Below are 27,349 nucleotides of genomic sequence, written 5' to 3'. Positions count from 1 at the left end.
AACGTGTATGTTAGTACTGGAGCTGCATAGGTGTTTATGGCTTTAACTGTGTTCCCTCCGTTCAATTTTGCTTTCAGCAGGCTTCTGAGTCTCTGATGATATTTTTCGGTCAGGCTGTTCTTGATTTCCTTGTGCTCTAACTGCTGAGCCTGCATCATCCCTAGGTATTTATAGGTCTCTCCTTCTGTCACAGCTTCGATCTCTTTACCAGTCAGCAGCTAGTAGTTTCGGCCAACTAATTTTCCTTGGTGTAGTTTGTGAGTCTTGCATTTGTCTAGACCAAATTCCATCCTGATGTCCTTTCTAAATTCTTCGGTGGTCCGGAGTAATTGCTGGAGTTGCTTCTCGGTTGCGGCATAGAGCAGGTTTTGGCAGATTAAGACTCTCCCTCCTTTCCTGTTCACCAGAATAGACTGATAACTGATATTGGTGGTTAAAGGCGATATGTTCATGTCATCACGAAGCCAGGTTTCAATAAGGATAACAAAGTCGTAATCCGCACTTAGAAGTATGTCAGTCAGGGCACTGAGCTTGTTCTTCAGGCTCCTGATGTTCTGCATGAAGCATTTCACACGTTTATCGTTGACAGGCTTGATCTGAATTAAGTTTCTAGGGTTCCTTTCCCTGAGGATGGTGGCTGATTGGAGATGGATTCATCTTGAATTCATCTTGAATCCATGAGCAGGGTGTGGCACTAGGACCCATCCTACTAGTAATGTGCACTTGTATCTGGTTATCAGACTTGACGAGATGATTGCAGGATTTAGTCAGCACGGTGGCTGCTCTTCTTTCATCAGGTTGAATATATTTCATCAGGTTGTCAAATATTACTTAGCTTTGCATTAACTATTAATAAATATCTTTTGTTTATATTTCTGTTTGTGATTCTTGTCATTAATGTAACATACCATCGCGAAAAAGGGTTAGAAATGTGAAATTCCTAGGTGATGCACTTTTTTTAAACACCAGTGTATAATATAAAAGAATATATATATTTATATATATATATATATATATATTTTTTTTTTTTTTTCGCAAGGAGGATGTAGCGATTGGAACTTTGCGATAATTGTGGTAGCGTTGAAACAAAAAGAATAAAAGAAACCTTTTACAATAAAAATTTAACCAAGGGGGCTTTAAACAGAAACAAGGGGAGAAATATCGTGGAACTGTGGAATGGGCTCTTCAACAATAACATTAAGTAGGGACTAATGGAGCATGGCAGGAGATGCTGGAAATAAGAGGCTGTTAGAACAGACACTCGATTGGAAATGCCTCATATGATATGATGTCAGCAGCTAGAGGAAAGCCAATTCGTAATCCTTATGCTGACTTCTTATGTATCTGATCAAGAACCCTGTAAAGGGTTTGTAAATTGGTGCTCGTTTAATAAAACGATTTATCGTGGTGTATAACGTGTCTAAATAGTTTTTTTTTTTCATTATAAATTTTATGTATGCATTTTATTTAAATTTTATATTGTTGTACTTCCATTGAGCCTCACCGTTTACTGTTATTTCTGTGAAAGTTGACAACGCTTGGGGGGGGGGGTTGCACAACAAAATATTTGAGATCATCCCTCAGATTGTCAGTGACATAGCTGCTGTAGAGTGACTCGCGACACCATATTTCCGGTTTCTACGGTTCCATGGTTCAAGAATGATTGTCTAGGATCCACTGCAAACGAAGTTTGGTGTTAGTTGCTAAACGTATGGGTTAGTGCAATTGCGTCATTTTTATACGTAGCCACCCTACAAATTAGACAAATTGGCATCGTTTTAATTATATTTAATTTTTTGAATATATTCACAAGGAGTTGCCATATATTGCACTACCTCAAATAAGTAACACTTCACCAGTGAAGAAGACTGAACAACACCTCCCGCCCACTGAAGAGCGGCCAATAAGTTTCGAAACGGTGCCGTGTGGGTGGTATGCGCCGAGAACAAATAACATCCATCTTCTCCACTGGTGAAGCGTTACTTATTCGAGGTAGTGCAATACATGGTAACTCGTTGTGATGGTATTCACAATACAGTATTAGATGTAATTAAAACGATGCCAATTTGCCTACTTTGGTAAGTGACTACTATAAAAATGATGCAATTGAGCTAACCCATACGTTAGTCATACTGACACGTAGCTTGAGGCCCTTGCCCAAGAATGCTTTTAGTTAGTTGCTATAACATGGCAGTTTCGGAACAGCAGCTGCTCAGCCATAAAAACCCATTCCGTCCAATGCCCTAAGCATTGTGGGCACACTAACCAACATTGAAGACACAACCTTCACTCTGTCCAAGTAAGTATCTCAGTTTGCTTTCACCACTCTCTTTAGGAATCGGGCATTTTTTCTTCCACTGCATCGGTTATAGTTGACTTTGTATGTCATACGCAGCGAAAAATTGTAGATATATCATCTGATGAATGAACGAGTGGTCCAAACTATTCTCTGTAACTGAATAAATAAAAAAATAATAATAAAAAAACACTTTGGACAGGGTTGCATCATCTATCAGCTGATGATAGACGCATCATCTTCATCATCTGCACAAATAACTTTATTCCATTGATTTTCGACTCTTTATGACTCACGATTATTTATAAATTTAATTGCCTGAAATGTGAATGGAAAATATTTAAATGTTTCTCCTGCCTCAATAATAGTTGCCCTCGACCTTGTTTCCAGTCCTTTTCAACACGGGACAAATGGCCGGTGGATTTCTGCATGGAACTAGTGTTAGATTTTTGTATTATATTTCAGTTGCTGTATCAGTTTTACTGCCATCTTTTTTCAAAGAAATGTTCGCATGTTAGACCGCTTCAGTTATTTTGTATTAATGGTACATCAAAATAAGTTATATGGTGAAATTATTATTAAAAGGTAGTCAATCACAAGGTGTTTTTTTTTTTTTTTTTTTTTTTTTTTTTACCTGTAAAATGTTTATCAACTTAAAGTTCGCTTTCTTTCCAGCTGTCACCTTATTGTACACTAATGGTTGGAGAGCGAAAAAATCGTTTTAAATATTGAAATATTTAATGACAAACTGGATGCCACTGAACAAGTCATTGTTGTGGGAAAAGGGAATACATTTCTTTTTTCCTTTCCATTATTTCAAAAAAAAAAAAAAAAACGTGCTTATTTATATTAGATAATGTCTCTTAGGTTTCTTTGTAAGCCCTAGAATTCTGTTCCTTATTGCATTTCCAGGAAATTAAGTGCAAATGCACAAAATGATCAAATTACACGCCATGCATTTCGAATTTTCTCCAGCTGTTTTAAATGTAATTTCGGTTTCCGCTCTATCTGTTTATCAGTTAAACAAAAAGAAAAAAAAAAAGGTTACGCGGCTTAAGTACTGTATTTTAATGGTTTTACCCGAGATCCGGAAATAAGGTTCTATAAGGTGGAAACTTCTCTAAGGGAGAATTGTGAATGATAGAAAATGACCTTTCTTCCATCGTTATATGAAAGCTACCATTGTTGGCGTTTGAATTCAACAAAACCATTTCATCTTGACAGTAATTATATTTTTTATTTTCCATCTACGGTGTTTTCTTAATCCAAAGAGGAACTAAGAGCCGGTGACTATTTTAATACATTTCACATTCCAATAAAAACAAAAAAACTGCTTTGAAGACCAAGAACCTGAAACTCTGTTTAATCCATTAATCTTCAGATAACAAGGCCGGAGATTACAGAATATTTAGCAGCTACAAAGAAAACTTTAATATGAAATGATTTTTCCACCGTTAGACATTATCGTGCTTTGCAAGAGGATTTAATCTCATTAAAAGTAACGAAAAACAAATGCTGCATGTCAATGGATAAGCCAACTTCTATGCGCATCAGTAAGAATACTATAATAAAGACAGTTTACTGTATGAAATATTTAATTAGTTAATTGGTATGAAAGGACGAGCAGCGATTAGAGCGTGAGGAGGAGCAGGCAGGTTAGGAGGCATGGATCTTGAAAACTTTAGAAAAGAAGAATGAGGACGACAGTCTCTAGTGAAGTTGTTTGTTCGGTTCCCTTGCAAACACTCAACGCCTCTGAAAAGAACAAACAAATTGATTTAATTAGCCCCATGAAACTGATATAATTAGTCTTTAGGACTTATGGTGGAAATACTAATTTCCAAGTAAAGATCATTTCAAGTTTAACTTAATCATAAGTGAGCATAACTTCCAAAATATGTCTTTAATTAACTGCTTTAGTGACGTGATAAAAATATTTGATGATTAGTACTTGCAGATTTATTTTAATACTCCATTAAGGGCAAGTGAATTTGCACCATCATCCGTACTACTTATGGAAACGGTTGCAGTGTGACTTGCATGACAGCGTACTTATTTTATTACTTACGTACCCAAAGACTACGAACGTAGTCTTAGGGTACGTAAGTGAACTGTAAAACAACGCATGAATACACATATAACGTTTCATTTTCTTCTTGTTACAAGACGTTGCACACCTTTTTGTTAATGCTAGTTAAGTGGCTTCCTTACTTGAGACGTGGATAAACAAACCAGTGGCTTAATCGTTTGTCCACTCTCCGAATTGTACATACCGAAGGACACTAAGCCCGCAGTGATTCAGCAATAAGTAAAACGCATGGTCCAACAGTCAAAAACGAAACTGAACAAATTACCAACAACATGGAACTCAATGAGCAGATCATTTTCGGTGGCAGGCGAGTAAATATGCAATCCATGTATATAAACTGTTCAGAGCATGTTCGAGCCGTTTTAAGGACCGACAGAAACCGTTCAGTGATCATAATGAAGTTAAACGATGCGTCATATACAAAAGTAGTCTGCTGACCTGCTTCATTTATGTGCGGTTTCATTATCCTGCGATAAAATGTCTTAACTAAATCATCGGTTAAACTACTTTTCCGTAATCTTCACTGTACTTCGATATTTTCTGTGATATATATAGCGATTTAATTTGTTCCATATTGCTGATGCACTACTTCTTTTGTTGTTGCAATTATTCATAAATACATTCTACTGGAGTCCAAAAGTAGATTACGATCATTAAAACATATCAAGAAGAATATGTGGGCTGCTACTGGATATAGTTCTATCAAATATTTTCATGAAGAATTGTTACAAGACAATTATACAGCGTTTGGAAGAAATATGCCTCAATTTCATAATCGTAATGATGACTTGTCGAATATGAGTGGTAGTGCTACACATTTCAGGTGTTTTAATATGGATTACTATTACAACATGAGAGCCAAGAAACTCTTACAGCGAGCTCTCTTGCTATTTACAAGACAGATAAATGCAATGCGGTAATAAATATTACTGTAAAAAAGAATCTCACCATACGATGGGACATGAAAGAAAGTCGATAGCCCTAATTTATCACCCTAAAGCATCGCCGTCATGCACAATGAATGTGATTCGGTTCTGGAGATCTGACCGGCCATTATCTGAAGAATATCATCACTTAAAGCATTCATCAACCATTTGAATCTCTGGAAACAAATTATGGTGCACGAAAATGAATGGCACCTGAAAATTTCACATAAGCTCAAAGATCTTGTCCCCATACCTTAATTTTATGGGAGGCACCTTAATTTTGAGCAATCAAAGTGCTTCCTTGGAGGATGTGAAGATTGGTGCTGCTGGTCAGCGTGATGCTTTCCCATACCATCAGATTTCCGCTATAATAAGTGCTTCTTTCCCTGATTTTGAAGGGATGAAAACGTTTTACATATTCTGTCTAAATTATGACATAGATTCAAGACGGAATCGGGACTCCTCTGCTATTTTCAAGTTGTGTTATTTTAGTATTTCTGCATATATAAATGAGGAAATGAAGCATCACGGTACCTTGCCCATAAATTGTGCGAATCAAAAAATCTACGATAACTTTGCCGCTATGTTTCATTTCATTCAACCATACAGAACAGCGCTTTTTTGACGTACGCAAGCACACATTGATAATGAATTTTCTGTTCATACTCCGAGCTGACCACATAAGGTCAGAATTCGCACAAGAGTTCGCAAGAAAGAGAGAATACACAAACATTACTGTATTTAGAAATCACCACAGTCACTCAAAGTGCGTATACTTTTGGACCTACCAGCCTGACCAAACGGTTGCGAAGGCCTCGCTCTTTGCCGTGTGAAGAAAACCCACAATTCCTCCAATTGCGACGAGATTCGAACCAAAACCCTTTCACACGGTATGGAATAACAGCGATCGCTAGGGGCGTGGTGCGACTCATCGGTGGAGAGGCTCTGGTAGTGTTATCTGTACGGTGATGGGAACAAAAAGGGGATATCTCGCATAGTTCCATTTTCTGAAGCCCTTCTGTATACACTTCAAATTCAGGAAATTAAGTTTGAATTTCGTTTCGTGAAATTGATGTATCTTTGGTCACTGAGAGTTCGAGCATTTCCCGGTTGTTATCTCTGCGGCGTCCCACTATTAGGTCTGGAGCGGTCATCAGGAGATGTTGTAACTGTTGGCCGGCCTTGGAGTTGTGTTCAGGCTACCACTAACTTTTAAACTCTGCCTCAATACATTTAAGGCTCTAATTAGCATGCAAGCCCCCGCCAAAGCCTTCCATTGCGCCAATGTTCCAGACGTTTATATTGCATTCATAATTAGATCAAAAATAATGAGAGAGAGAGAGAGAGAGAGAGAGAGAGAGAGAGAGAGAGAGAGAGAGAGAGAGAGAGAGAGAGAGAGAGAGAGAATAAAGATATTGTCTCTTTTCCCCTAACTGTAACAATACCTTTCTAATCTAATCTTTCGCCATTCCAGCCTATGGCTATCCAGGGGCTATTGGATTGATTAAACTGATGATGATAATAATAATCATATTATCGCTTGATTTGCATCTCATGGAGATTATAATATTCTATTTGCAGTGCTAAATTACATCAGGCTGTTCAATTTTGTGTAAGTATTAACGAAACGTTCGAAAAAAGAAAAATGGGGTTTCAACTTTTTTTTTTAATTTTGCGATGGCGTCCAAAGGTTTAATATTTGGGCACCAGTGAAAACTTTATCTGTTTATAATTTCGTATCATAAACGGTGTCATTTAACCACATTTCAGCCATAAAATAAAAATATAAAAACCCCTCAGTCCCCTGTTGTGATAGCTTCAGTTTTCTGAACCATGCAAAGAATTGATGGACAGCACCACTATAAGTGCTCTGCATATATCATTTCATTTGCATAACTGAAATAAAGTAACAATAGCTATAAGTTAAATTCAATTTACTTTAATGAGCACAGTCAGTATTTGTTTAGCAGTATTGAGTGGCATAACAGAAGCAAGAAATGCTGAAGAACATTTAGCTATATTTCCATTTTAATATTTAGAGACTCTTGATTTAACTGTTTTTGAAATACTGTGCAGAAGTCGTATTTTCAGTTCCTTCTGCTTTACTCTTAATTTAATTCTGGCTTTGAATAGTCTTTGATATTCGGAATTCTGTTTGATAAACAAATTTAAATTTGGCATTCAATATTGAATAACAATAATTAACTCTTGATTAAAAAAACAAAAAAACCTCCTCACCAGTACAACCTAGTCCGAATTGATAAATATAAAAAACACCAATGGGCCGAACACAGAACCCTGGGGAACTCCACTAATAACAGTAGTCCACGAAGAGCGGTGTCCATTGATTACCACTCTGTCTTCTCACACTCCCTTTATCCGCAGCAGCAACTTTTCCTTAAATGCCACACTGCTCCAATTTGCACAGCAGTCTTTCATGTACAACAGTATCAAAAGCTTTCCTGAAATCGAAGTATTTGATATCAAAATCATTTTTTGGCATCCCGTTCCTTTGTGACTGCATCGTGGTATTCAATCAGATTGGTCAGACAAGATTACCACATAACAAACCCAAGCTATATCTAAAGTATAACTGCAGTCTTGTCTAGCTGATACTGCATTACGTCTTTAACCAATGACTCCATTATTTTCCCTGGAAAGAAGTTAAACTAACAGATATGTAATCAAAGGGTAACTCGAGTTACCGTTTGATCCCCTTTGTGAATTCGGGATACATTCCCACGTCTTCAGTCCGTAGGGATCACCCCTGAATCCAAGAATGCTCTCATAATTATAGCTAAGGAATTGCTTACTTCCTTCGCTGCGTCCCTTAATATAATTGGAGAGTCCCATCCACTCCAGGTGACTTATGTTCACGACAAAAATTTCTCTATCACTTTCCTCTCAGCTATTACAAAATTTAATTTGGATTAAAGTTGGATTAACTTCTAGCATCCACTCCCCTAAAGGATTCTCATGTGTGAATGTAGATGTAAAATGAACAGCAATTTCAATTTGACATTCTTTATTGAACAAGAATATTAATTCTTGATTGGAGCAGTGTAGTTTATTAACCAAAAAAATAATAATAATAAATAAATAAATAAAATAACCTCCTCACCTGTAGAATATAGTCCACGCAGGTTAAATCCATTCGGTTGCAGTGCTTCTGCTGTCTCTTCATTTATCACTGTAGGGATTATGCAAGAAATTCGGCCATGATAGAATGAAAAAAACATGGCCTCCAATTCATTTCCAACCTCTTTCACTTCCGCATTGATTCGATTCGTCATCGCTTTTACTCTAATTGCAATTCCGTAAACCTCCCTTCTCTGGTCACGAGCGGTTAAAAAGCATTCCACTTTTTAACATTCCTCTTCGTGGTGTCAACGACAGATTGTGTCTTTGTATGGATTTCAGTCATCCTCGAGTCGACATTTTCTCTTTTCAAGCTTTATTAGAGAAATCTTAAGAAGAATTCTTCTAAAGTTATATTTAAAGTGGAAAATACTTTGCGGATGATATGCATTAGTATGCAGATCTTACCATTGATGTATGTTTAACTGTGAAGAAATAACTTTTACTGACCTCGCATTACATACGGTATGGTGTGTCTGTAAGTTCTGTTGTTATCTTAGCTTCGAGGAATTGGATTAAAGTGTTAAACTTCAGATTAATGTGCTATATTAACGAACTCTAATGTCCTTATTTTATTTTATTTAGATTTCATTCATTTATTTTTGCTAGAGCTAGTATATTGAATACAGTAATTGTTAAGAGAAAAGTAATTTGAGACTAAACTAATTAGGATAATCTGATTAACTGCAGTAGCTGGATAACCACCCTGATTATACAACCCGCAATGTGATTTATTTCAAATATAAACGAAGAGTTATTACAGAACTGTCTTTTGATCAAAATGAGGGGAATGTGCTCTTGTACATGTCAAACATATCTCGGTGGGATGAACATTATTAACGAGACATTAATTAAACATTTAGACGCTAGCTTAGTGTGATTAGTTGCGAACATGGTACACATTTGTTACTACCCAGTGCTGTAGATCAAATTACCATTGTAGCGGCTTTAACTTACTACCTTTCACGTAGGCAGCATTAGGCTAACCTCGGCATGTTCTATGTTTAGAAAAGAGGTAGTAAAACAAAATTCCCTACGTACTGAACAGTTTCATCGTTACAATTTAAAACTGCGTCCTCTTTAATACCAATCATAAAACAACCCAAGAATAATTTTAAAAGAATTAGATTGTCATGGACAGATACATTGACTAATAACAGATTAAAACTTTTTTTTTTTTTTTTTGATATCACGCGGAAAGATAGTCCAAATGGTATTACTTAATTAAAATATTCTATATCATTTGAGTAAAATCCGAGCACGCGGAAACTTATAATCAGCTTTATTCCGTAGAGCTTAACCAGTCAAAAACAAACTGTTAAACACGAATTATTAAAGCCAGTAATAATTATCTAAGTTTCAGATATCTATCAAGTAATTTACATCCAAATAATTTCAAATGTATCTATATTAAAATTGATGCTAATTAGTAATTAACCCCTATCATAAATATGAAATATTTCTGATGTGTTCCTGAAATGTCTTATTAAAGATTGATTCACTTCAGGAAACATTTAACACTCTATCACGTGGTGTAACAATGTTTTAATTTCCTTTAAATCAAATCACAGTCGCCCATTTGCACATGCGCAGTTTTCTTGTACAATACTGTTCTAACGCAAAAACACAAGAACATTTGTCCCTCTTTAACAAACCAACCAAAATCATCCTAGATTTGCCTTTCCGGTTCTTTGACTCTACCCTCATCACAACTTCCCTTCATTTATGTGTAAAGACAGAGTATTTACGCCATTGCCTCTGAACTTAGAAAAGCTTGAAAAGAAAATAAAATCGTGCACCAAACAGTAAGCTTTGACACGATGGGATGAAAATAACATACACAGTTAATTGGTTTAACATTTTTATTTTTGTACTACGGTTTAAAAAAACAATTTTCATTTTTATACGGAATTCTTTTAAATATATGAAAATTAAGTATTACGCCAGTAGTTCTTTTTTTTTTTTCAAAGAACAGTATAAAATCTGATTTTTAATCAATGTCAGAACACTTTACATCTAGATGTAAAGTGTTCTGACGATGTACGACGGTAATTAATAAATTTCGATAAGGATATCAGCTATTTATATCTTATCTATTAAAATAATCATTCGATAATCTTTGATCTGTTAAACTAAACTTCCTTTCTACATTGTTTTAATTTTCCGCATTTCGTATTAAAAATTTATCACGTTAAATAATAAAAATATAATAAACATTTCATGTACATTGAGAAACTATATACAAGGCAAAACACATGGATTCCTTCAAATTATTGTTGCGATCAAAAACCTTAATCCTCTCCATCCTAATACATTGTGTAGGAACTAAATTTCTCTATTCTCTTCTTACAATTTGCTCACTTCAAAGTCTGTTACAAAGACTTTGTTTCCACCATAAAGTTGCATTGTTCAAAAAAGTATTAAAAATGTCCAGACCCATTTTTTTCTTTTTCAGGAGTGGTTAATTTTTCTTCTTAGCCAGTCGGTAACAGCGGCTTTGTAAAGCTCTAGCCATTGAATGTTATCCTTCACCCGATTGAGAACTTCTTCTCTGAACTTCCTTCCTCCTCTACGGAAAGGATTCTCAGAAAAGAACTTGGTTACCTGTAAATAAAATAATGGTGACTTTAATTAAACGTGACTTAAATATTCATTTTAAGATATAAATAAGCCAATTTATGGAACTCTTTTTGTAAAGTTTCTTGTAAGCATAAACACTTGTATCTAAGAAAAATCTCAGCTGATTTAGTCCAGTAATACTGGACTAAATCAGCTGAAACTGTTAATCCAGGGAGAGATTTATGACTAACCTGACAAAGAAAAATTTGCGCACCCGAAGACCTCACGAGTTTAATTGAAATACCGCATGCCTAAAAATGAGCAATTTAAATTAATAAATATTAGTAATAGGAGCAATATCATCAGGACTCGAATGCAGGTAATTTGACATGCTTGAGAAGCTGTACAGCTTTGCAGGATTTCCTCCAGGCTTCGTTCTTACAAAGAAATGCTCGGGAATAAAATAGTCCTCGTACGTAGATGCCTTTGTGCGAACTACCCTGACAGTGACCCTTCACTTGACCTGTATTGAATGTGCCTGGATATAACATTAAAAATAACACTATCTGATATTATCAATATCTGATATAATCACTTAAAAAAACACTTAAACCTGTTTGGCATGCCCCTCCCCTCTTACGATGATACCTCAATACGATAGTGATTCCATCCTGCCAGGTGTCTGGAAGAATAAATTCTAAATTTGTAAGAATCTATATCGTAATGACGAGGTGATCATTTTGGTCGTAGTCGTAAATCAGTTGAAGGCGTTTGAACAAATGAAGGATTCTGATGCCCGTGGCACCGAAAACGACTTTAAAATTAATAATTCATAAATAAAATTACAGGTGTACTACGGATGAAATACATTTGTTAGATGTGAAAGCGAATTTTAAAACTTTTAAAATATTAAATTTATTTTAAATATATAAAATTTATTTTAATATTTAATTATTATAATTTTACATAACTTTATATTTCATATTATTTTTTTTTTATTTCTAAACATCGCATAAAAACCAAACATTCAGAAATGCTGTACAATACATATACTTTATCGGTAATTTTTAGGTTTTTGAATTTTTGTTTTTAAGATTAAATTCTATTTTCACGCATCAACCCGAAAATTCAGTTTTACAGCAATCGAAAATGTATGATTTCGCACAGCCCTAAAATTCAATACGGTTTTTATTTGTAAGGCATTTTATGATGAAAGAGTGGATATGTTCATGGAAGCGAAAAATGGAACTGTGTTCTGTCTTACACATGGAAGCAAAAAATGGAAATATGAAAACATCGTTCAGTAGTTTCATACTTGTTTTTGTTATTTGTTAAAATATTTTTAAGAAAATGTGCTAGTACTCCATACATTTTTTTTTTTTTGGATGGAAAAAACTGAATTCGAGCATAGTCGTTCAGGAATGTGCATAATACAACTACTTGATTATTTTACCACATCTTTCAAAAATTAAGTTTTTCTTCCGAAAAATGTTAATTGCCATTTAGTATTAGCCATACAGCGCAAGGAAGCCACAGGTTTTTCTGCACCGGCCAATAAAAAAGAAAATGAAAATTATGCTCTTCTCTCCTCACGATGTAGGTAACTATCAAACTAACCCTTCAATTTCTTCAAACTGTCAGCCTCAACTACCTGCGGAGGCAACTTGTTCCAGTAGACTTGCTGGCTAAAAGAAAACTTCTTACAATCTAGTCTAAACGTCTTCCCCTGTCACTTGAATTCATGGCCCCTAGTTCTAAATATTTTAAAACAGTGAAAATTCCACCTTCATTCGTTTTGCTAACCGCTCTCAGACCCATATACACCTCAATCAGGTCCCCTCGACGCTTGCCAAGCTCTGTAGCCCACGTAATCGGATAATCGGAGTCTTTCTTCTTAAGGTCACCCTTTTCCCAATCTCATTATGCGCTTGCTCGTCTTTGTACCCTTTCCAGAAGCCCAATGTCTTTTTTTTTCAGATGGAGTCTCCATACTTGGACACGGTATTCGAAATGCGATCTTACAATTTCCTTATACAGTGGGATTACGACCTCCCCCATCTCTTCAGGATAAAGTTAGATAAATCGACAGGACACCATGGGCTTTACTTTCCGTCTTCTTACGCTGCTCAGAAAATTTCATATCTTTCCATATCATATCTTCCAGATGCCTTTCTTCCTCTACCGTTTTTAATTGAACCCTACCAAGTGTATAATTTATTTTTCTTTATAAACCAATACGTTTTCTGTATATGTGGTCGTTGAGAAACGTGGGATATGGAAATAATTTCTTGAAACTATATTCATTGTAGAGGAATTTTAATGAAGAATGTTTCAAGAGGAGAGAAATTTGGTGAACCCTTTCTTCGAATTAGCCCGAGACAATTCTCTACAGATCTTTCAGTGAATGCTTCAGTTTGTGCTATGTCATAATATCTGATGCGTCGTTAGTGTGTGGCGGTGACTATTATCATTAACTCCAATGACGTCTTCAAAGTGCAAAGAACATAGTCACACGAAAGGGAAAAGATTAAATCTTCGCCCTGGAGGTTATCCAAAGGGTAATTCACCAGTGTGCCAGTTACGATTCCGGCGCCACTGCGACGGACTGGAAGAACAACAGGTATTCAACACTTTGTAAGTCAAACCATTCAACTGTGATAGACTTCGTCGCTTGTGCGCGCATTTCTTCCCATATCTGGTATCATGCATTTCCCTTTTGTCTTTTCCATAGGTTTCAATTTCATCGGCATGTTTTTAACTATTTATTACCTCATATCATGCCATACTGAACTGAGCTTGAGAAGATGATAATAATTTACCACAAAAATGAGTCAGCGTATATTAATGCAAAAATAAATAATACACACTGAACTCTACTTTTCTCGAATTATTTAGTCCTCAAAGTGGGTTAACACTTTGGTACCGTTAGGAGAGGAGACCGGATGAGTTCTAAAGACCACTTTAATAATAAATAAAATGGAAAGAGACCTCTTTCCCACGCTAATAAATAAACACAGCGAGGGTTTTGTTTTTCAAAAGATCCTTAAAGATCCTCTAAAGCATTTCACAATATAAATGATCGTAATTACAGAAAATTTCACGTGCTGCGCTCCGCGTTATAAAATGCTTTATACGATATATTAAATAATCGTGGTTTGTTTTTTAATTTAAGAAAGTGTCCTCCTCTCACTTAGTTTGTATTTTAGACATAAATTGTACTTTTTGTTATTATAACTTATTATACATAAGTTATACTTATTTTAGACATAAGTTATACTTGGCTTCTACGATAATTTAATTTAAATATTACTCGATTAGAATTGCCTGTTAAAAACAGAATAAACGACATTCAAAACGTTAAGTATTAGAAACTACTGTACAGAACAGTTCATTCATTTGAAACAAAGCAAGGGCAAAGTCCTCATAATTAAGACGATATTGTAAAATATTTTTTATGGTATTTTATATGGTATATTTCACCTGTTGATGATGAAAAAACATAAAATCATTGTAAACTACTTATTCGTCCAAATACGTTTCGCGTAGATTTTTATTTCGTACCTTAAAACTATTAATGGCAGACAAATCCTTATGTGTAATTAAAACATCTTTCAAGTAAAATTCTCAGTGGCCACCTAGGATTTTCCTTAGAATCTTTCTTCCAAGTAAATTCTGCACGCAAGGATGACGTATGTGTCATTGAAAGTGTCGTTAGTAATTCTAAATGAGACGAACAACTTGAATAAGGACACTGGCTGAGCGGTATGTTACGCTGCTGACGGTAAAGCAGAATGACGGTAATGAGCGCTTTTGAAATGACGAGTACACCTCTTAAGGAACACGCCTAAAAATTAAAACATATTTCGAGCGTGATGAATACTTCATCACGCTCTTTTCCTCTGATCTTTTCCTCTTGTTTCACCGTGCAATTCGTTATTATTGCAGAACAGAAAATTATGCATCCGAGAAAAGTAACATTAAGTCGATCGTCCAGTTCTAACTTACCTCTTGTAGCATTTCGTCAGTATCAAAGTAGCTGCACACCGTTTTTACCAGTTGTCTCTGCTGTCTGTAATAAGTAGGGTACCTATCAGGAAAATAAATAAAATAAGCCTATTGAAGTAATTTAAACAAATCTCTTCAAATATCATTTGTCTTAACAATAAATTACACTGGCCTTCATATAGTGTTATAATTATAGTCAAAACGAAAGGGAAAACGAAAAGTTCAAACACGTGCAAACCTACAACAGTAAAAATTAATAGAAAATTTTGTATTCAGACTCTTCAATCTGCTAAGACTAACGCATTTCCCTGACACGCCTGTTCTTACCCAACCAATAAATCTTGATACAGTTGCATACGTACACAAATCCTAATCTTCTCCCGAATAAGGCCAAATATAAATAATAAGGTTTGTGAGCGGCTTAAAAGTCTTGTTATGTTTCTGAATTCGGTCACACAATTTCCATATTTGCTGGGACAGCAAAGCATGGAGTGAATATTTGGTACAGAAGCAGTGTCATTCTGATGCTAAATATCAAAAACATTGAACAGAAAGTTTTGTTGACCTAAAGAGGCCGAACCTCCGCTGTAAATAACACTCCATTTGATGAAGCAGTTTATAAAAGCCGTAGACTGTTTCGAGTTTCTGTGTTGTAAATTCATTGCTCTTTAAGAACCAACGCTCAAAGGATTTTTTGAGTCTCCAGATAAGGAAGTTGATTTCTGATAACTGGTTCAAATACAAAATCAATGTCTTGGAAAAGAAGTGTGGTTGCCTCTAACACGTCTCTTTGTAAAATAAAGATCCAAATTACCATCCTGTTTTCAACAACATGTTTAAAAAGCTGAACGAATTGAGATCTAAAAGGAGCCTTTCTAAAACTTCCCTTATAGATATCAGCGGTGAACAAAATAGGCAATTTCGTAAAGCTATGCAAGAAATGGAGGTAGGAGGAAAGGTTACAGGACAGGTAGAACAAAGGTATGATGGCTGATTATTCTTGGATATTTTTACTCTATATCGCAGAATGTGTATTTTAAAACAGGCATGTACAAAGACAGGCATGGTAAATGTCAATGAATAATATTCATTTATCATCATGCCCCCTTATTTTTTTTTCGTTTTTCTTTAACAAACATATGCAAATAATACATAATTATGTTCTATGTGTATTATCATACAAAATGTTCGTCGTGTTAAAATATAATAACTTCATTCATTTCTATTTTCGCTTGTTCAACTTTCCTTGTTCTATGAAGTAAGGAATTTAAAATAGAAAAATCCTTAATTATAATTTTCTTCATGGATTGCAATATTTTAAATGCTGTTATAATGCTATCCTTTCGGAATCTTTCTGAAAGTTCATTTTCTATTCAGTCAACTCAACTTATTCCTCTCCATCTTTATTCAGATCCACATTTCAAATGCTTCCAATCTCTTATTTCATCATTTAGCATTAGTAACGCCGAATGACGCAAGGAAGCAAACTTATTCTTTATCAATCAAAAATAAATAAGTAAAATAATAATCCAAGTAAAAACAAAACAGTAGTGATATTAGCAGAGCCGTATAGTACAAAGAAGCCACAGGCTTTAGCTGAACCGGCCAAAAATAAGTATATAAGAAAATGCAAATGTGCTTCCCTCCTCATGTAGGTAAATATCCCAGTTGACCACTGAATTTCTTCAAACTGTCAGCCTCAACTACCTGAAAAGGCAACTTGTTCCTACTGGAACAACTCGCTGGCTTAAAGAGAACTTCCTACAAGATAGTCTAAACCTCTTCTTTTGTAATTTGAATTTATGCCCTCCAGTTGTGGAATTCTCTATAACAGTGAGAATTCCGCTTTCAGTCATTTTATCAACCCCTCTCTGAGCCTTATAAACCTTAATCAGGTCTCCTCTAAGGTGCCTGGTTGCCAAGCTCTGAAGCCCACTTAATGGAAGTCTTTTGGAAGTCTTAATGGATGACCAAGTAACGTCATTTCCTAAGCTTATTTGTCCCCTTTTTTGTTACTGTTATGAAAATAACTATAAAAAGGGAAGCGGGAGAAGTCTGACACATAAGCCAATTTTTTTCTTCTTTTTTTTTTTTTTCAAAAGATATTTTGAAATTTTGACTTGCAGCTTTATTTACATATTTTATTACTCTTTTCTACAACCGAATTATGAATACCATTAAATGCCGAGGCGATGCTTTCTTGGAGGAAATACACCACAGTGACCAAGATATACGTAGTATCTCAAACACTAAGGAAACTGCGAATTTGTACGTAATTTGCATTTATTATAGTGATTGATATGGATGTTATTTCTTGAAAACTTGTTTAATAATGAGAAATTGTATAAAAATGATTCCGTAATTAAAGTGAGAAATTATCTGCAGGGGCTGAGATGAAATGTAATTACTTTGCTGAAGGAAAATGGCAAAAATTCGAGAAGGGTGCTATTAAAAGGTGTTTCTACCATAAATTAAAGCACGATATAATCGGTTATCAAGAATATAAGAGAGATTTACAATTTTCTAGAACTTTCTTTTCTCAGACTGAAGTGAAATCATTGAAAGCGGGAGCAAAGAAATTTTCGTGTAGAATTATTTCACTATCAGATCCTTAAAAATACCCATAAAGGAAAATCGAAATCTAGGGAAATGATTTACCTCGTTATTCATAAGTTTAATTACCATGTGTATCTGTGTGTTCAAAAGCAATTATGATCTGAATTAATACTTTTGTATGGTACAACCAAAGATCAGAGGTCATCGTGTATATACCGAATTCAGCACGGTGCGTACAGACAATTTATTTACTCTCTACGTGAGCTAGACAAACTAGGAAAACCTTAGACAACCTTTGTCTTTTAATATATTTTGGTGATCTCTAAGCGTCTAGAATAAGATATTACCAAGAATTGCAGAACTTAAATTCTTTACTCCACATATGTTAGGATGCCAACTGGAATAGCAGAAGTTAAAGGAAAAATGGAATTAGTCGTAGAGAGAGCTGAAACATGCTGTACTGCAAGAACGACATTCCAGGACAAAATGACATCGGCTTCCTAGTACATAGAAGATGGAAGAACTTTATTGAAGATTTTAGTGGTGTCTCAGATCGCATAGCTGTTTTAAAGCTCCGTTTTAACAAAAACATCGTATATTCAAGTTTCCACACCAACAAGCAGTCATGAAGATGAGCAAACAGAGGAATTCTATGATCAACTAAATTCAGCTATAGTTAAATTGATAACAATCTGTACTGTTGTCGTCACTGGAGAGTTAAATGCAAAATTGGGCCATAGATCAGCAGGGAAAGAAGATATTTTAGGACCATATGGCTATGGAAAAAGAAATGGTAGGGGAGAGAAATGATACAATTTGCATTAGGACAGAATTTCTCTTTGATGAGCACTTTTTTTTTTTTTTTTTTTACAAGAAGAGAATAAATAAGCTTTGGACATGGCTATCACCTGATGGTAAAGCAAAAAACGGAACTGGTTATGTATTAGCTTCTGAGGAACACATTTGAAAATCAGAAAGTCTTAAACCAATTTCAGTTTAGACACTCGTCATTGTCTAATTCTAGCAACACTACGACTGAACACGAAGCTTCTAAGGAATAAAAGGTTTACTAACAGAAAAACAAGCACCATCCATCTTAGTGAGAACCAAGAAGGCTATCTTCTAGAGCTGAGTAACAGATCCACCCCACTTTCCTTTTTGGGTGATCTTGGAGTCCAAGAGCTGTGCTACAAGATGAATGGATGAAGCAGTAGTCCAAGCTTCAGGAAAATTGAAAAAAAGTCAAATAATACTACCAAAGTGCTACAAGATATTATAAATATGATAAAGAAAGGAGAAATCCTCAAGACAAACAGATTTGCGAGTGCGAGACAGAAAATAGAATATCTATATATTTAAATGGACAAACTGACCAAAAGAACTATAAGGAACTTCATATGCAGAAGAAATACTGAAAGGATAACAGAAACAGTTAAAAACAATGCGTCTACAAAATGTGGAATGGGAGGAGCAGCACCGGACAGAAAGTGGATTCAGTGCTTTCGAGACGAAAGTGATATCGCTCAAACAGGAAGAAATGCAATTATTGAAATTGCTACCAAATTTTACAAGAAACTGTACAGTGACGAGACCTTCAGCGTTGAGGTTGATATTGAAAAAAAAAAAATTATTAGACAGAAGTAGTAAGAGCTATTGAAGTTAGTCCAATAACAGAGATGGAAATACAGCACTCAGTAAAGAATAAAAAAAAAAAAAAAAAAGAAGCAAAGTCCAGGTCCAGATGAAATTACAGCGGAAATTATGAAATTTGGATACAAAGAAATACTTTCGTATTTGTATCTATTGATGTTAAAAATGTTTGTACTGGCGTTATTCCAAAAAAAAAATTGTAACGAAAAACCGTCATGCCAGAAGCGTTACGGAAGTGACGTCATTTTAAGCTACCGCTATAAGCGAATTATTATAACTTATATTGTTGGAATCATACTTGTATGCTGGCAACAATAATTTATCTTCTAATGAACCAAATTTAATGAAATTTTGCACGGAGCTTCATTTTAGCACGATACTGGAGTAAAAACACAATTTCAAACCTCTGAAAATTGTTGTAGTTTTTCCAGGATAGTGGAAAATATGAACATGTGATCAACGAAATTTTCTCACGTAATAAACGGAATAATGTGGACGTATAGCATATCGCTGGAAAGCTAAATAAGGAATTTAGAAAGAGAAATATTAAGGTTTTAAGATACAAAAAAAAAAAAAAACTTTCGGAAACTCGGAAATGCGTTAATTCGAAAACTCATCTGGTTTCAAGTCACCTGGTGTTTTCAGATTGAATGTAATTTTTTTATTTACAATTAAACTGAGGCTGGAAAAGAGTTCTGTACATTTATGAAAACTTTCTTCAACTTGGACATGTCATCAGATCTTTCGATAAATGCTACACTAATGGAACAACTATAGATGGTGTATTTAGTCGTGAACTAAAATCTCTTCAATATTAAAATTATATATCCTACTTTAGTCATCACAGACCAGTACCCGATATGTAATTATTATTAATAAAATAAAAACATTTATATTATTATCCATGAATTTTATTAACATGTGAAAATTAAAACGTCTTTAACGCCTGCCGATGACTCTTAAATGTAAAACCCGTTAAATATGCCAGCGGCAGAACACATTATTTACCTGGTACAGAATTTTTTTTTTTTTTTTTTTTTATAATAAAATACTGGAAACAAATATCTTACCAACACAGTGGGTAACGTCTCATATAATACTTCTCTACAAGAAAAGTAGTAAACCAGATATTGTCAATTACCGTCCTGTCAGTCAGATTTCGAAAAATTACAAATTATTTATCAAAATAATCAAACTAGATTCAGAAAAGGTTTTTCGGTGGCTGACCACCTACACACTTTATACCAAATAACAGAGAAGTACCAGGAATAGAACAAGATACTTTACCTGACCTTTATTGATCACACTAAAGATTTTGACTCTGTGAACCACAAAACACTCTTCCAGGCAATACATCAACATACTAAAACAAATCAGCACAAATAAAATTGGATAGATTGGGAGAGAAATTCCAGATTAAGAGAGGGAATAAATAAGGCGACCCAATCTCACCGAAACTATTCACAGCTACACTGAAGTATATTTTCAGAAACATAAACTGGGAAACAAAGGAATTAATATCTTGGGAAAGAAAACTAAGTCATTTAAGATTCGCCTCCGAGATTGTTTTATTCTCAGACGGCGCAGAGGAACTTCAAGAAATTTTACATGAATTAAGGAAGGAAGAGTGCATCTGCTGGCTTAAACATCAATCTCGAAAACACTAAAATCATGACAAATTTCCAACAGCATCCCATTATAAATCTCGAGGACATACCTCTTGAATTTGATAATCAATTCACTTATCTGGAGAAATTTATATCTTTTCACGATCGCCAGATAAAAGAGATCAATATGAGATTGGAAAACGGTTGGAAAAAATATTGGATGCTTGGGGACTATATGAAAGGAGAATTGCCGGTTTGTCTAAAAAGAAAGTTCTTAAATACATATATAAATCCTGTTTTTACTTCCGGAGCACAAACTTGGTCCCTTACTAAGTTGCAAGGAATAAAATTACAAGCAGGACAAAGAGCAATGGAAAGAAGTATGTTGGGTCTGTCACGCAAAGACATAGTTAGGAATGAGGAACTATGTAAAAGAACTGGTATAAAGGACGTTATAGTGGGATCGTATCATCTCAATTGGAAATGGGAAGGTCATATTATGAGAAAAGAAGATAACAAATGGATTAAAGATGAAACTGAATGAATACCATTGGAAGGATGGTACAAGAGGTTGATAAAAGAGGAGATAGTAGGACGAGTTGAAGGAGTTTGCAGGAGGAAAGGTTTCATCAGTTAATGGTTTGAAAAAGTTATAAGCAGTGGCAAATGATTATCTCTCTCTCTCTCATAATTTCCTAATCTTTCCTTAAAGTTATTCAAAATATATCCACTACAAAAGCACAAGACCGACGAAGTTCTTCCAACAATGAATTATTTTTCTGGCTGAAACAAATTATGACACATATATCCTGAAACCATCCCTTTCTGATCAAAATTTATCTCGCATTTTTGTCAGTCGTGTGAGAAAGCGTAAGGATAAGGATTCTATCAGAATTTAGTTTACTCAATCCTTGACAAGCCTTTTTAAACCGTTTTATCAATCCATGACAATCATTTTTATATTGCCAAGGGGGAATCTCTTTGTGTGTGTGCGCGCGATGTAAGGAATGTGAGGAAATCAGGCGCCAAGTCAGCATTGTTATTGGCTTATATGAGAGCTTGAAGGACATGGTGGATGCCATCGAAGGATTTAAATTGAGGGGCCCTTGAGCATCACGCAACACAGCGGCAATCCCCAAGGCAGAATGCGCTGGTCCCAAAGGAACTAGTTGTTGTAGGTGACTCTATTGTCAGGGAAACGGGAAACATATTGTGCAAAAAGGATAGATGGAACAGGACCAAGTTATATCTGCCAGGGGCAAAGGTTGATGACGTTGTAGAGCAGATATCATCTTTTAAGGGCACAAAGGGTGATATCGTTGTACACGTTGGCACTAATGATATTAAGAGTAGGAGACCGGCGGAATTACTTAACAAATACAAGTCAATGCTGAAAAAAAGTCGTGAGTTAGGGTTGAATTTGAAAGTGTCTGCAATTCTTCCCAGACAGGAAAAACGCGTCCTGACTTTGTATTACAATACCACTTTTATTCCAATGATCACCTACGTGGCCGCTACTAGGTATCACAAGACCACTATGGTCGTCAATAGAAGAACACTAGAATCAACCCATCGGTCAATCTTACTCACAGTGACTCGAGCCTGCAACCCAGTCAGCACAGAAGTCCTCCAGGTGCTGGTCGGTGTCCTCCCATTGGACCTGGAGGCAGTCCGACGAGGCCTAATCTATTACCACTCCAAAGTGATCCCTATCACATTCCAAGGATATACAATCGAACCGACAAACGGAAAAAGCATGGAAAACAGCGACTACAAAAAACCTCCAACAAGAATTGCGGAACAGATGGACGGCCTCCACCAAGGGTCACAAGGCAATTTTTACCATATATTGACAAGGTCTACCCAAAATTACCGGCTTGGGTACAGCCGTAACGGGCACTCACCTTTCTACTAACGGGCCATGGGCCCTTCAATGACAAGCTCACCGCGCTGCACCTATGGAGATGTTGAGAGCTGGTCACATCTTATGTATCAGTGTCCAATGTACGAAGATCTGCTGGGATTATTCTACACGAGATTGACATACATCCCACAGGACCAGGAGATCACCTTTTGGACTCGCACGATGAATACAGAATCCTCACAAAATATGCCCAGGACCTCTTTGCGAGAAGAGGAACTCGATACGCGCTAAAAAATTAGCAAGTGACTGGAACCAGTTGCATTCTCCATGCCACTGTTCCTCTAACCGAAAATGACTATTAACCAGAATGGTACATTCTTCGAAGAAGGATTGCAGCTCTGGACAATGCCTACAACCTAGATTGAATCTCAAAACCGTCAAAGGAAACCAAACCTTACCAAATCAACAACCTGGATGGGATACTCTCCGAAAAGAAAGTCGGAACCCTTAACAAGCCTACAACTCGGAATAGACCCTGAACTCCTAAAAAGGAAAACTTTACTGAACTTTACCCAACTACTGGATTCCTACAGCAGACTCTGACTCAGATATCAGCAATGCTACACATGCATCATTGGAGATCCATCATAGCGACCACCTGGGACTGACCTGTAGAAAGGGATCAGACTGACCTTCTGGACAGGACATTGTCCTACCGTGACGGGACTAATTGTATGTCTATCATGCTACAAGTAAAGATTCTATTCTATTCTATTCTACCTTTGGCCAGGCCATGATACCGATGTCACCGGACTTAAAGGAAACGCATCGGATTCGACCAACTGCAGCCTTGCTGCCAGCCAGGTGGGAAGGAGCAGCAGTGCGTAGCACACGCTTCTTGATTAGACCGGAGTTCGAGCCCGTCACCACCAAATACGGAGGATGCGGAAAGGTCAGGTAATGACCACTGTATATCCCGGAGCAATATGGCCTTAGTTGCCAATGCTCCTAAAAACCAAATAACAAACAATAACAAACCTTGCTGCCATGCGCTATTTGGCGATCAGTACCCTGCTCCCTTGCTGGGTACCTTTTTTCCTCTTTCCTGGCAGGGGGAGGAGCCGGACTCCTGCCCCCCCCCCCTCCCTCTTGCCGCCTTCTTTTCTTTCTGGTGGAGCATGGGCCTGCCCCACTGTCACTAACTGGGAGCATCTTCTCTATCGCACCCATTCTTCTGACTTTCCTCCCCCAGCCTTCAGTCTCCCTCCCCCACTCTGCCTATACACTAACGTATGCCCTACACGTCAAAATTTAACCGTGCAAATTGAACCTCGCCTATTGACTTTCGGCCGCCTCCAACTTAGCGGACTTTTTTTTTTTTTTTTTAGGTCCTAGCCACTGAAATCTCAGTAAATTAGGTGGCAGGACCTGCCAGAGTATACATAAGCTAATGAGTTCCTTGTCTGCCTCCACGGGGCGTAAGCGGGGCAACGTTGGGCCCTGACAGGGGTACAGCGGCTAAACGACCAGAAGAACAACGGTACATGACACTAAACGATCCAGGCCCACACACTTTTAAATCTCTAGCATTTACAGCGTACTGTAACACACCACAACGTAAACATCGCGGAGATGAGGGAAACTCCTGCTGCCGCTTGACCCTAAATACACTTACAGGATAGGAGGGAGTATATGATGAGAGCCTTATCGATCATTGCGGCCCTGGAGAGATTGTGCAAGGCTCAAGGCGTAGAATTTTTCTCATCCTGGTCTGTGCTTGTTAACAGAAGAGATTGCTTCTACAGGGATGGGATGTACTTAAATAGAAAGGGTGCAAGAATATTTGCTGATGCTATCGAGGCAGAGTTAGGTGGGACGGAAAACTGCTAGCTTGGGAGGATACACGGACTAATAGATTAAAAGTAGTCGCTGGTAGAGGTGAAAGTGATTCTTGCACTGCTTCTATTGAAATGCAATTGAGCAGCAGCCTGGAAAGCAAGGAAATGGGGATTTCTAGGACTGCTGAGAGTCATAGTGGAACAAGTACATATATGGGCTGTCTTAGGGTAACTAGGAGTAGAAACAGGCGCATGTACACCTACGATAGGAGTTTAGTTAATAAATTCGATGAGTTTGAAGTGCTAGTCAAGACATCAAAGGCAGATATTGTTGGGATATCAGAGACATGGTGTCACACAGACATAAGCAGTGCAGAATTGGAATTTGGGGTAGTGCAATGTGTACAGAAAGGATAGACAGGACAGAAAGGGAGGATCGGTTATACTGTTAGTTAAAAAAACACATAAAATCTAAGCAAGTGCATCCAATTGATGTTGGTGGACAATGCAATGTTGAGTCTGTTTGGTGTGACATAAGCACTGGGAAAGGAAAAATGAGAGTAGGTATCTGTGTTATAGGCCTAATCAATCTAATGAGTATAATGAGCAATTGTGCAGAGAAATAGTGTTGGCCAGTAAATCAGAGTGTTTTATAATGGGGGGGGGATTTTAATTTCCCAGAGATTGACTGGAATTTATGGGTTGGTCACACACACACACACACACACAAGCAAGGCTTATGTGGATTTATTGCATGATTGTTTTCTACAGCAACCTGTTCGAGAGGCAACCAGATGGAGTAATACTCTTGATCTGATTATCAGTAGTGATTCTTCATGCGTTAAGAATCTGTAGATAAGGAACCACTCTAGGTGGCAGTGATCACAGTGTGCTCAAGTGGGATTTACTCAAAGAGGTAACTACCATCAGGGGTAAAGGGAAGGGTTATTGCTTTCGTAAAGGTGACTACGGTGGTCTGAGACAGTATTTAAATTCTATACGGTGGGACCAGCTGAAGATGTCACCAACAGCAGATTCAAAATGGGAAGCATTCAAAGAACTTATCTTGGAAGCTACTAGGCTTTTCATATCAAGATATAAGCATAAATGGATGTCAGATGAACTAATGAGACATGTGGTAGAGAAGAAAAAATGCATAGGATACATATAAAATAACAGGTGACACAGAAGCCTATGATAGATATAAGCTGGTCTGTAACCAAGTCACAAAGGAGGTTAGGCAGGCGAAGGCAGATTACGAGAAATCTTTGGCAAAGGAAGCGAAGAAATACAGCAAAGAATTCGTTACTTATGTAAACTCTAGAAGGAAGTGGATGAATTAGATTGGTCCACTTGATATCGATGGTTCAACTGTTGATGATCCTGCTCAGGTAGCTAACAAACTAAATGAATATTTTTCATCTACATTCACACATGAGGAGTTATTGAGGGAGGGGAATGCCAGAGGTGTATTAAACTCTGGCAGTAAGCTAGATAATCTTGTAATAACTGAGAGTAAAGTGGCGTAGAAATTGAAGATAAACATAAGAAAGGCACCTGGGGTGGATTGAATCTATCCAGTTATATTAAAGGAGGCGGCAAAGGAAGTAGGCATACCCTTAGTCATAATTATGAGAGCTCACCTGGACTCAGAGGACGTACCCATGGACTGGAGATGTACAAAGTACAAATGTGATCCCAATCCCCAAAGGGGGATCAAAGGGAGAAATAGATAAATGCAGACCTGTTAGTTTAACTTCTGTTCCAGGAAAATTAATGGAGGCACTGGTTAAAGAAGAATTGCAGGATCATCTAGACATGACTTCAGTTATACCTCGGACACAGCATGGGTTTGTTAAGGGGAAGTGTTGTCTGACTAATTTGATTGGATACTATGATGTAGTGACAAATTAACTGGATGCAAAGAATAACTTTGATCTTATATATTTTGATCTTAGAAAAGCCTTTAATACTGTTGCACATGGAAGACTGCTGCAGACACTGGAGCAGTGTAGCATTGGAGGCAAATTGCTGCTAGGGATAAAGGGATGGTTGAGTGGGAGAAGACAGAAAGTGTAATCAATGGACACTGCTCTTCGTGGACTAATGTTATTAATGGAGTTCCTCGGGTGTTGGGTCTATTGTTGTTTTCTTTATTTATAAATGATATTCACGATGATATATCAGGCTTAAAGTCCAAGTTTGCAGACGATACGAAGGTTGGCAGGGTTGTTAATGATAATAATGACAGTACGCTGCTGCAACAGGATCTAGAAAAGTTGATTAGATGGGCTGAGAGGTGGCAAATGAAGTTTAACATTGACAAATGTAAAGTACTACATATGGGAAGCAGTAACCCCCAGAGTAACGTATCAACCCTGTGGTACTACACTGGCAGTGGTAGAGAATGAAAAGGACCTGGGGGTAATTGTGCAGGCAGATATGAAGTTTTCTGAGTAGTGCAGACGGTCTGCAAGAATAGCTCATGGTGTCTCTTCAATGATATACAGGAATTTTTCTAGCAGGGATAAGGAGGTGATTATCCCCTTATATAAGGCAATGGTCAGGCCATACCTTGAGTACTGTATACAGGTCTGGAGGCCTCATTTTAAGAAGGATGTAGAGCTTTTGGAACGAGTACAGAGACGGGCAACAAGATTAGTGAATGGAACAAAGGGTTGCTCTTATGAAGAAAGGCTTAAATTTTTCAAATTACAGTGTCTAGAGATTAGGCACCTGCGAGGTGATCTGTTAGAGGTGTATAAAGCCTTGAATAATTTGAGCATGCTCAATGCTGATGGCATTCTTCCTCTTGCTCAGA

The 27,349-nt window shown here is 36.7% G+C and overlaps 1 protein-coding gene across 1 annotated transcript in view; it reads right to left on the bottom strand.

The window, feature by feature from the left end:
• Window positions 1-10,666: 10,666 nt before the first annotated feature.
• LOC150081733 (uncharacterized) overlaps window positions 10,667-27,349 on the bottom strand; it is a 253,463-nt gene continuing 236,780 nt past the window's right edge. The window contains exons 36-37 of the mRNA XM_090378835.1: window positions 15,014-15,095; window positions 10,667-11,053 (exon numbers count right to left, since the gene is read on the bottom strand). Of these exons, the coding sequence (XP_090234961.1) occupies window positions 10,901-11,053; window positions 15,014-15,095 (235 nt within the window). The 3' untranslated portion in view covers window positions 10,667-10,900. The remainder of the gene's footprint in view (window positions 11,054-15,013; window positions 15,096-27,349) is intronic.

Source organism: Mastigoproctus giganteus, chromosome 8 (assembly GCF_048544385.1).
Source record: "Mastigoproctus giganteus isolate SK-2022 chromosome 8, ASM4854438v1, whole genome shotgun sequence".
NCBI classification, from domain to species: domain Eukaryota; kingdom Metazoa; phylum Arthropoda; class Arachnida; order Uropygi; family Thelyphonidae; genus Mastigoproctus; species Mastigoproctus giganteus.
This window is presented reverse-complemented; position numbering and strand designations above follow the sequence as displayed.